At 37.4% G+C, this 12,350-nt stretch overlaps 1 protein-coding gene across 1 annotated transcript; it reads right to left on the bottom strand.

The window, feature by feature from the left end:
• Window positions 1-10,534: 10,534 nt before the first annotated feature.
• LOC9304894 (putative E3 ubiquitin-protein ligase SINA-like 9) lies at window positions 10,535-12,025 on the bottom strand. Its single transcript, XM_002868776.2, has 2 exons — window positions 11,497-12,025; window positions 10,535-11,365 (listed from the first exon to the last, which is right to left on the bottom strand). The coding sequence occupies exons 1-2, from the start codon at window positions 11,638-11,640 to the stop codon at window positions 10,697-10,699; spliced, it is 813 nt and encodes a 270-aa protein (XP_002868822.1). The 5' UTR covers window positions 11,641-12,025; the 3' UTR covers window positions 10,535-10,696.
• Window positions 12,026-12,350: the final 325 nt, after the last annotated feature.

Below are 12,350 nucleotides of genomic sequence, written 5' to 3'. Positions count from 1 at the left end.
GAAAGAAAGAAATCAAGAGCGATGAGGCTCTGACACCATGAAAGTGAATGAATTCCCTTGAAGGGATTGATCTCATTACAAGGCCTTAAGTAGCCAAAGGAGATACAGAGAATAGCAAGAATTATGCTAATTACATGATTACAGGGATTTGACTAGAGTCTAATATATACAGATATGTAAACTAAATATTGAATTGATTAGTTGTTATCTATCAGATAGAAAGTGCATTCCTTTTCATGAGTTGATTCTTTCCCATAACACACCTTTTTGGTGCATCCAAACTTGGCATTTCGGCATGGGACAAAGACCGATTTAAGAACACTCTCCATTGCTCTGCAGCGATTGTGGCCAATAGGCGAAGCACATGTAGGGCACTTATTACTCAGTTTGGGACAGCAAGAGGAACAAGCCAAATGCCCATTATCACTCTGAAATGCAACACCAATCAAAGCTTTAATAACCACACGAAATAAATCGGTCCTTGCAGTAAATATAACCATCAAAAGAACATGAATATGGAATAGAAAAAACAGATTAACCCACGAATCACATTGTCACAGTAAATAAACCCAAATGTAAGCTTATGAATATCTCAATTAATAATTAATACAGAAAAGATATTTATCGATATAGTATCTAATAGTTCATGATATATATACTCGATCTTGCCTAGTTTAAACACATATTTATCAAAGGAGAAACAGATTAGAAACAAAACCTGAAAGATAGGAATCGTCAATGCATCGAAGCAAATGGGGCAATCGAGAATATCCAGACCAAACAGCATCGCTAAGCTTATCTTGCCCTCTGATGTCGAACGACGTTTCCTCCTTTTCCAGACAATGTTTCTCACTATTCTGTCGCAGGAGTATTTGGAAACTAAGGCTCCCTTCACGTCAGTAGAATTATGTTTGTCTCTGTCGTGTTCATTATTGCCTCTACTTTTGTTTTCAAGCTTCTTTGAGCAAGATAGTAAATGGCGCCTCAAATGTGATGTTCCATAAATCCTTTCTATTATAAATTTCCTACCACAATTGATGCAATGACCTCTTTCTTTGCCATCTTCCCCTACTCCTACTGATACAAACTCTTTCCAAACATCAGCTTTTAAATGTTGATTAGAGTCAAAGACGGTTATCGCTTGAGTCTCACTTCGTACTAGTCCTTGAGTTTCTTCGTCACACTCCTCATTCATTTCCATACATTCATTCTCAGTATTAAGAGTTACAATTATTTCCTGTGACTGGAAATCCATTACTCTGCGTAAATTAAAAACAAAAATTATGTTATCATAACTGAAGCTAAGCAAGACACAAGTACACAACCACAGAACAATCATAAATAACCCCAAATATAGATGGTAAGCGATGAACATCACCCAAACAGCAAAAAATTACATACCAAAAAGAGCTATATGAGAGTAAAAGGGTAAGAAAACTGATACGGTTTAGTGTTTTATGTTTGGTTTCTCTTTAGCATTAAGGCAATTAAGTAATGTCCTTTTTAGAATAGAATAAGGTTTTGGTTTTACTTTTTAAAGAGCTTGTACGGGTCTTATATAAAGACCTCTTTTGATTAATAAAAATTCAACTTCCAAGAATTAACCTTAATCTCTTTGTTCTTTAAGCTTAAGCAACGGGTCCGATAACAAGAGCTAAGGCTAAGGCTTTGGTTCATATCAAAAAGAGAGAAAAGTTTGAACCTTTTAGATACAACATAAGCCGCAAGGTTAAAGATGCAGAGAAATTGAGGAAGAGACGAGAAGAAGCAGAGATTTAAAAGAAGAAGCAGAGATTTAAAAGTTTTCTTTTTTGAGAATCGAGAATGGGGTCTAGAGTGAAGTACAAGAGAGTGAGAAGAAGCATAAAACGCATCGTTTTAGTGAACTAAAGAACAGAACCAGTAGATAAGCTCTGTATCCCGCGGTTAAACGCATCGGTTTTTTTACTGTTTCTATTTTCTTACTCAAAAAGAAATTGTGGATGTGACTTGTGCATTGTTGTGGACCTTGTGGTTCGAGGAAGTAACACTTTGTAGTTGGTTAGTGACGTTTATGCCCTTGAGCAAAAGAGGCGAAAGTTTGAACGGAGCGAGCCAAAGGAAGATTTTGCCTATTGTTACAAAACAGGCGTAGATCTCATGAATGTCATGGAGCTGTAGTGCCTCCTGACCCAATCCTAGAACGACATGTTCCTCTAGTTCGACATATACCGATGGGAATGTTTTAAAACATGTCTATGTCTTTTCCATATATTGTAAAAAAAAAACTATAAATAATGTTAATATAAATAAAATTAAATTAAACTTTCATATAATGTTTCCAAATTTCAAAAACAGTTGAATAGTCCACAATTCTTTTTTAAATCACATTAATTTAGAATTTTATTATTAAAGATAATAATTCATTTGTATGTAAAAGGCCGCACATTTTTTAAAAGGCCATACAGAAAATATTTGTAGTAAAAAAAACTTAACAAAATTTTAGTTAAAAAGATCCTCAAATTTTGAGTGGCTTGTCTTCTGTGCTGGGCCTATCCACCACAGTCATGTGTCGGAGTGACTCTATTAAAAACAGTCTGGGCGAAGAGTTGCTATGTCGCCTAAGCAATGTCTAATCGAGTCCAAAGGCTTGAAATATATGTTCAATATCAAAAATACTAGTGTACCACGGTGGCAGTGGGAACCGGCTTGAGTCTCTCGGTAAGAAATATGGGGCTGCCTGTGGTAGTGAAGTGTGGAGAGGCTCCTCCTGCATGTCCTCTAGATGAGGCTGCGGCATGGCAGTTTGGCTGGAGGCATCGTGGCACTCGCATAGATTTTCTGGAGCATCAAAGAACTCAAGGTTCTCCTGGGAGCAAGGAGAGAAGTTGCATTCCTTCTCATGGGTTGATTCTTTCCCATAAGATACTTGTCTGCTGCAAACTAACTCTGCGCATCGGCATGGGACAAAGAGTGATTCAAGAACAGTTTCCATTGCTCTGCAACGACTGTGGCCAATAGGTAAATCACAGGTAGGACATTTATTGTTCAGTTTGGGACAGCAAGAAGAGCAAGCTAAATGTGACTGAAATACAAAAACAATGAATTGTGACTAAAGCTGTATCAACACTTCAAAATTTGAGAAAAGAAACTTAGCAACGGATTCTCTATTTCTCTAGTTACATCCATTAGAATCATTCTCCAATATTGTTTTATAATTCATGATATATACTCTACCGTCTTGCTAAATTTATACACATATTTTCAAGAACACAGTTTTTCAATTTATATCTTGCAAAACAACAAAACAAAACAAATTCGTTTTCCTGACACAAAGTTTGTCAATATAATGAAAGCAGAAACTCTATGAATAAGAAAGATTTAATGATAAGAAATAAGAAGAAGCAAAACCTGGAAGATAGGAATTGTCAATGCTTCGTAGCAAATAGGACAATCAAGAATCTCTAGATCAAGCAGCATTGCTGGGCGTCTCTTACCCTCATGTCTCTTCGCTCCCACCATGTCTAAAGTCTAAACCCTAGTCTCCTTTTTTATTTTCTCCCCTAAATAAAAATCTTCCGAAATCGAATTTAACCAGCTCAATGCAATTATGTAAGTTATGTTTAAAAAGTGAAAACACAGCATTAATGCTAAATGCTTATTTTTTATTGGAAGAAATTTATTAGTTAAAATTCAACTGTTTACATAAAAAAGAAAAAAGATGAGGTGCAATGACTATATATTTATAGGTTTTGTTAGTTTATAAAATATATTTCTTCATTTCATCAAAAACAAAAATTAGACTTATTTAATTTAATTTTACTAGCCAAAATATTACTCATTTTTATTAATGAAAATATTAATTTTGAAAATCGTTTTAATTATTTTATTTACTAGCCATTGGCAATTATTTCACAGGAATTTAACAAACTGTTCACAATTATCTAGCTATAATTTTTTTCTTTTATATTGTCAATTCCTTTCGAGATATTATACTAATGAGCTAATTTGCTAGTTACAAATATTTGTTTGGGACTCCATAAAAAAAAATTCAACATATTATAAAAATTAGATATGCTGGGAAAAATTACAGCCCTTTACGAGGTACTCATTGCCCAATCCCAGGAATGGTCAACGAAGGTAAAACCACTTACCAAAACAAGCAAAGAGGCGGCGTTTACGATCAGGAGTAGTTGTCATTATACCCAAACCTGCTTCCAGCATCAACCTTTCGACTGGATCGCATTAAAATGTTCGAAGGGAGTTGCTCACTGGTCGCGCCTTTTACCAAATACCAACATGTCATATGAACACAAGAAACGTGCAGAAGTTAGTCGCACTAAATATGTCAAGTCATGATGACCAAGTTTCTGAAGACGGATCCTGATTGCTAAAGTAGCGTAGATGGAATACAAAAACACTCATAGTACAAGATGCTGCTGTTTTGTGTGTGTGTGGTTTCTAGAAGATTTGAGAAGAAACGTCTAAAACATGAATGAGAAGATTGGTGTGTATGACTGAGTATAAGAAAGGGAAATGCAACCCGGATCCTGATTGCTAAAGTAGCGTAGATGGAAAACATTTTCCTTAATTATGGAATTTGGAAATTTTTTCTTATGTGATTTGGAAATCAGTTTGGCTATATAAAGAGAAGTTGGGGACGTATTAGAGAGGTAAGAGAGCTGAGACATAAAGAAAAATCCTAGAGAGCTTTATGAGAGATCGTGTGCGACATAGTTTCGCGTTTTGGTGCTTGTGTGATCAAGCTTATTTGTTCGTTGGTGTAACGTTCATGTTTGACGGTTGTTCTAGATAATTTAGATAATTGAAGTCTAACCTCAGGGGGAGTTTAGCTCAAGGTTAGATTATCTTGATTAAATCTAGGCCCATGAGAGTTTAGTTAAGGGTAGATATTATCCTTAAGAGTTCATGTTATAGAACGAAGCGGTGAATCAAAAGGATTATGCTTGGTTTACGCGAATAGATTGTATTTGCTTTCTTGTTCTAGTGAAATCGAAATCTGAACTTTGTCTCGAGGAGTAGAAATTGCTAACCTATGGGTTTCATTTTGAAAAGAAAAAAATTTAACAACTAAACGCAATTACTAACACAAAAAATAACTACAACTCGTTGAAGTCTCATAAATCTTAACATAGTTACATGGTTTTTTTTTTTTTTTGAATAAAATATAAAATTTGTTCGAAAAAACGTTTGTACATCAAGTGCAACAATTAGTTAAAATTTGCATACAAATTCTCCATTAGGGCCCCCGCATCTCTTTAGTGATTATGTAGAAGCAAACCAAGCTTCCATACACTTATCATATCTTCCATCTCCTTGTTCACAAATAGAAGAGATCCGGTTTCGGACTTGTTTTGTCGATGTGTCGAAGCAACTGTGCTGGTGGTATTGGTGTTTCCCCATGTCTCCTATTATTTCTCTCTCTCCATATGGAGTAAATTAAACAGAGATCTGAAAGGCGTACCGTGTTAGAAAGAGATTGACTCTCCCCATTGACATGTCCGTGAGGGTACTCTGGACATCATTCCACCGTGTAGTAAAATTTTGTCCCAATATCTTTCCGCATAATCCAGACCAAATCTCTAGTGCGTAACAACACTCAAAGAACAGGTGGTCTCTGTCTTCTATTTGTTTATTGCAGAACACACAAGATGGGTTTGCTCCTACTTGCCAATTCAACATTCTGTCTCCGGTTGTGAGACGATTTTTTGTCGCGAGCCAAGTCAAGAAGGAGTATTTGGGCGTGGCATAGTTACATGTTTAGTTTGTCGATCCAGAATTCTTGATTCAAAGTATCATATTCAACCATTCATCATCACGCAAACTGTGGGGTATCAGATAAAATTCTTCTAAGGGATTTGAAAACTTTAGGGAATTTCTTTCTTAATCAAAAATTGAAAAGGAAACCATGCTTTGCCATCTATGGGATGCAAATATGTAATTGTTACTCGGTTTACTCAGGTTTCTTGGTATAGCTTACTTGTATATAAACTCTCAATTGCATATATTTCTTAATTAATTGAATGAAGAAATTGTTTTAATCCGCAACAAACTTTTCTCTCAAAACTTCATTCTCTCTCTCTTTGGTAATACCATCCCACAGTAAATGGTCGAGAATATCATGCTAAAAATAGATGATATTCTTGAACATTTTTCCGTCCATGTCTTCCAAATAAACTATATTGGGAAGTCCCCTAATTAGTTTTGAATCTATTTGACTAGAATAAATTGTCTAAGAACCGAAGGAACCGAGGGAGAGAAAAAAACCAGAGACTGAGGGACTTCTCGGGAATGCCCAACTCTGTAGAACAAATGGGTTGTTTCCTCCACAGCCACCCATCTTAGGTATTAAGAATCACACTCTTTAGTCTTTACCCATATTCTTTACTTGTGATTCCCGGCTAAATATCTTAATACAAAGTTCCATATAAAATGTCTATTTTTTTGCAGGACCTTTGACCTTTCATGCCTCATGTCGAGTTAGTTTTAGATTTCGTTCTCTAGTCCATACGCGAAAATGCTAATATCAAGTTGGTGGTCATACTTGCTCTTAGAATGTTTTTCACTATCCATTATTTGACTTTCACCGTATACTTCTTAGCTAGGTATCGGAAAATGCTAGTACATTAATTTATTTTGTAAAGTGCTACTTGGTAGAGGGAGCTAGCACCATCTGCTTTTTGCCGTGTGAGGTTCTGTTTCAGGGATTAGCTCATGGATTTGAAACGAAGAATCGATCTCACATGGCGCAGGGAGAGTATGTGATCGATGATTTGGAGTTTTAACCGTTGACGGCTCGGTTTCGGGCCTCCTGCGAAATGCTTCTAGAGCTAGTTGTCAATCGTCACTACAAGAAAACATGGATTTAGCGACTACACTAATAGTAACAAAATCGTCGCTAAATACATAATTACGACTGTTTGGCGACTAAAACACGTAGTCGCTGAACCTTGCGTCGCTAAATTAATATGTCGCATAACAGTCGCTATTTGGCGACTAATAGGCGACCATTATTTGCAGTCGCTATTCAGTCGTCACACAGTCGCTAAGTTTGCGACTCTTTTGGCGACTGTTTTGTGACGAATCTAGCGACTGTTATGTCACTACATGGCGACTATTTTCTAAATGTTTTGGTAACTGAATTGATACTACTTTGCGACTGATTATTATCGACTTAGAATGCTAATTTTGGAAGAATAAATTGTTGCTAATTTGATTGTTATTACCAATTTATAAGCAAAAAGACTTCTATTTAAAACATAAGAACATTATAAAATAAACCACAACATAAACATACATAAACATAAGAACCAAGTTCAAGTAACCAAACAACTTACACAAGTTTTCAAAGCAACACAAATGTTTTCAAGTTCAGAGAAGGAGGGAAAGTTTAGAGAAGGAGGGACCTATGGTTGTTGAGCAGTAGGAATAGTAGCAGTAGTAGCAGCAGTCGTGGCAGCAGTCGTGGCAGCAGTAGTGGCAGCAGCAGTGGCAGCAGTCGTGGCAGCAGTAGTAGTATCAGTGGCAGCAGATTGAGACTTGAGGAAGGCCATAAACTTTGGGTCAGTCTCGCTCAAATACTTCTTCACCATCGCCAAATGCTTGATCTCAGCTGCTTGCTCAGCTGCGACCCGCAAAGCCTCTGCTTCACGTTCTGCTTGGAGCGCTGCTTGTTCCTCAATCTTCCGGTTAGCATCCTCAAGCTGTGATTGGAGTGTTGTGAAAGAAGAACTGCTTCCTGGGTACTTGCGCTTCCCGTTGATGTAAACCCCGAGGCTGCCAACACCAAAGTATTCTCCTCTGTCGTTTGTGATAGTAGACTGCATACCAAAAGAAAGAGTATTACACAGTTAGACTGCATAACAAAAGCAACCATAAATAACAGACTATTTACCTGAAGGAAGATCTCATCATCCTCCTCTTGAGATAGCTCAGATCGTCGCGAAGTCCCATCTGCTTGTTCATCATTCTCTTGAAGGGCAGCCAACTTAGCTGCCTTGTTCTTGAGATATGTTTCATGGACTTCCTGCGCCTTCCTATCCACAAAAGTCCCATCCTTCTTGGTATGAGTCCTGATGAAAACTTCACCAATAGTAGGAGGTCTTCCCAATTCAACTTCCTGAACAAAGTAAATATATAGGTCTAAGTAATCTAAAACTAAAACAAAGTAAATAGGTCAGAATGTACCATCTCTTGCTCTATTTGTAAAAACGACTTTGGACCAGCAACATGCTTGTGAGGACCAAGACCATTACGGTCAGACATCCTAGCTGCTGATGTGGTTGAACTCTTTGCTAATGCTTCTTCAGTGTCCCAATAGGCACACATCTCTATCCAAAGTTTTTTCTCGATCCAATTTGGCCTCTCTCGTTTTGAACATGCCTTGCTAACCATGTCTTTCATCCGCACCTGACAAATCTTGTAGAATTTAGCTTCAACAACACCTGTCACTGAGGGATGCCAGGTGTGTAGTTTCTACAAAACAAGAGTAGAGTTTGGTGTTAGTGATCAAAAAACAAAACAAAAGTGTAATTACATAAGTATAAGAGGAGACAGAAATTTACCGCGAATTCGAGGAAGTATCTTTCTCTTCTACCAGTAGGAACACAGCTCCAATTGTAATATGGCCCATCAAACTTGTTTGTGAAACATTTAGTGATCTTCCGGGTTAGCTTTCCATTGTCCTTACCAAACCTACAATCAAATAAACCAGTTAGCTTTGATACCATCCATAATCTATAAACAAGTAGACCTAATCAAATACAAACATACTCAAACTCAAATTATACAACCAGACTCTACTTAAGTTATACAAGCAGACCAATAAAGCTAATACTATATACTAACAGACTCTAACTCAAACTATACAAGCAGACCTATATACAAGCAAACCTAACAGACTATAAGACCAAAACATGCAGACCAATAAGAAGACTCTACTTAAGTATTGAAAATGTTTACCAAGCTAACCTATTTACCTAATCTATATACAATCAGACCTATATACAATCAAAATTAAAAATGTTTACCAAGTGGTTTCAGGCTCGAGGTTGGGAGAGATGACGGTGGTGAACTTCTCACGGCCTGGGATGAGAAGTGTAGCATGTAAATCTGCGAGGACATCTTCTGGGAGTGTTGAATCCCTCAACACATCTTCTTCAGATTCACCTTCAGCTTCCTCATCTTCAGATTCCTCGTGTGAGTTTTGAGCCTGAGAACTATGATGCGATACAGAGGCTCGAGGTTGAGGAGAAGGTCTTTGTTGACGAGATGGTATTTGTCGATTTGACGCTGCAGGCTGAGTCGACGCTGGAGGTTGAACCGGCGCAGGAGGTTGAACCGGCGCAGGAGGTTGATTCGACCGAGAAGCTAGACGATGAATAGATCCTACAGAGCCTCGTCCTTGAACAGATCCAGACCCTCGAACTTGAGTAGATCCAGATTCCCGAAATGGATGCGACCCAGAGCCTCGAGGAGAATCATCGCCGGACTGGAACAGCTGCGTCGGAGGAGGATAGTCTCTATGAGTCGGAGGCTGAGACTCTAGGGCTACAGGATTTACCGGACTTTGCTGAGTCTCTGGGGCTTCAGGATTCGCCGGAGTGAAGGTATACTGGCTAGGAAGAGTACTGGGTCTTCGATTTGACGTCCCAGAAGCAGTGGGTCGATTGGCGACAGGTCGATTTGGGGAAACCTTCGGAGCCCTTCCTCTTCCTCCTCTTCCTCTTCCTCTCTTCGGAGCCATCGAGAGAGATACGAGAGACAATTCGGTCGAGAATCAGGGTTCGTCGCTAGATCGAGAGAATCTAGGGTTTGATTTGGGTGCGAGCAAAACGGGATTAGGGTTTTCTACGAAGGGAGAACGTAGAAAACGTTCATACTTGGGCTCATGGGCTAACGTTACTGGGTTGTTGGGCTTTTGGGCCCAATTTGAATGTCCAACTAGAATTACGCAGTCGCTAATTCGTAGCCACTGAGTCGCTCCAGTTGGCGACTAAATATTCGGTAACTAATCCGTCGCCATATTTAGCGACTATATAACGACAATATAAATCAGTCTCATATTAGATACTAATTAGCGACTATCGTATTTTGGTTCATATTTAGTCGCCAAAACGTAGCTAAACGGTCACTAGATGTAGCGACTGCAAAATTAGTCGCCGAATTAAGTCGCTAATCTCATGTTTTCTTGTAGTGCGTAAGGTGTTTTCAATCTGCTTTCGCCCTTCTCCTTTTGCAACTCTTCCGGGAAGGACATCGTAAACGTCATCGCTTCATCTTGTTCCCACAACTTCTTTGCTTGGTTGAGTAGCTGGTCCGAAAACTTGGTTTAATTGCTGTCTTATGCTTCCATGTTTTTATCTTTTTTGCCATGGAACCATGTGTATATGTTCTAAATCTTTTGATTCTAACTAAAACTTTTTTCATTATCTATGTAATATTTACAATTTAGCAAAACAAAGTTGATGGTATAGATTTTTGTGTTTATGCATGGATAAATTGAAAGACAAAAAAATAAAATAAAGAAAGAATGAAACGACAAATGAACGGAGTATATCTTAGAAGTTATTAGATTGAAAAACTGTTAAATGTTTTGTTGGTCAATTCCATTAAATTTCCATTATCACACTAAGTGCAAAACCAAACGTCTTACAATCAAATAGAATGACCTTCCTTCTATATCACCTTAAACTTCTTACTCTTGGTTCAACTTGTCGACGATACAAAGCTCAATCATCAACAAGCCACTACGCAATAATAAGTTGTGAGGGATCAACATGAAATTCTCTTGAGGGGTTTCAAAACTCACTTTACGAACCTTCTTCACCTCCGGTGATTCATAAATCACAGTTTGTCCATCCTTAGTGTAGGAGAGACGATATGAGAACTGTCCTACTTCAGGAGCAGATGGTGCAATGCAGCTTACGGTTACATACACACCACACGGTTCTCTAAAACACTGTACTGCAAACAATAGTTTACTCTCATGTACCCTTTTAATTAGTATCTTATTGCTGATGAACATCACGGCCGTATAAGGAATGCCACATTTAATACTCCAGGAAAATTTCGAGTGAGTCAGTTTATAGTGAGCGTAGAGATCCTTGTATGAGCCAGTGTAATCGCATTCTCGTGAAGGGCATGAGCATTGAGAGAAGATGCATTCTTTTTCATGAGCTGATTCTTTACCATAAAAGCAAGTCTTGGTGCAACCAAACATTTCGTTTGGGCATGGGACCAAGGTCGATTCAAGAATACTCTCCATTGCTCTGCATCGATTGTGGCCAACAGGGAAAGCACATGAAGGGCACTTGTTCCTCAGTTTGGGACAGCAAGAAGAGCAAGCTAAATGTCCATTATCACACTGAAATACAAAAAAAAAAAAAAAAAAAAAAAAAAAATTGTGATTAAAAAGATGTACCTACACCTTAAAAATCCAAGAAAAAAATATATATTAAAAGCTGGACAATTCAATCTACAGATAAGAAACAAAACCTGGAAGATAGGAGTCGCCAATGCTTCACAGCAAACAGGACAATCGAGGATATCAAGATCTAGCAGTGTCGCCGAGCGGTGTCTCTTAGCCACTCTCTCCCCTTCACCACCGTGAAATAACAAAGCTTCCGAGGCTCCCACCATGTTGCCTAGAAATCAATAGGAGAAATACGGGGGGCAGAAGAGATTAAAGAGTTTGTTCGAAACTTTCTTAAGCCTTTCTCGGTGTGTTTTAACACCAATTTTTTTAATCTCAAAAAACAAGTCTGGTATCTCTTAAACAACGATTGAGATATTTATTTATAAAAGAAATTGTAAAACACCTCTTAGGAATGGAATACACAAACCCAAATTAACCAAGGAAAAGGAAACTAACTAGAAAATGGAAAGCCTAGGGTTTTGTGAAAGTTGTTTTTATTTTTTCAATTAGGGTTTTGTGAAAAAGGAAATACATGTTCAAATCGTAATTAACGCGATTGATACATTGTTAGTCAATCAATTAGACATCAACATGTGTTAAAAATATTTTAGTTTTCTTTCATTTAAAAAAAAAAAAAAACTAAAAGACTAACATCATGATACATGTGAATTGATCGATTTGATTGTAACATGTATCAAATATTTAAATTTTTATTACCTTATTTGTCATATTAATTGGTTTTCATCTGTTAAATTTTCGCACGTTTTCAAATATTTAATTCCAACTTTTTTCAAAACCATGAAATAAATTTCCTATTGCTATTTGAATTGAGTTACTTATTAATTATTTAGTTTTTCTATTTTTTTTTCCAAAAAAAATAGTTACGAATTCTCCTAATATTCTTTCAACTGTGATGATGATCATTATTGTGGCC

Source organism: Arabidopsis lyrata (assembly GCF_000004255.2).
Source record: "Arabidopsis lyrata subsp. lyrata unplaced genomic scaffold ARALYscaffold_7, whole genome shotgun sequence".
NCBI lineage: Eukaryota > Viridiplantae > Streptophyta > Magnoliopsida > Brassicales > Brassicaceae > Arabidopsis > Arabidopsis lyrata.
Note: the sequence above shows the minus strand (reverse complement) of the source record. Positions and strands in the feature narration are given on the sequence as shown.

What these genes read in the sequence shown, in the direction of transcription:
- LOC9304894 (XM_002868776.2), bottom strand. Translation starts at nt 11,640, where the DNA reads ATGGTGGGAGCCTCGGAAGCTTTGTTATTTCACGGTGGTGAAGGGGAG. An exon ending in TGGCGACTCCTATCTTCCAG is followed by an intron (nt 11,366 to 11,496) that starts GTTTTGTTTCTT and finishes TTTGTATTTCAG; the next exon opens with TGTGATAATGGACATTTAGC.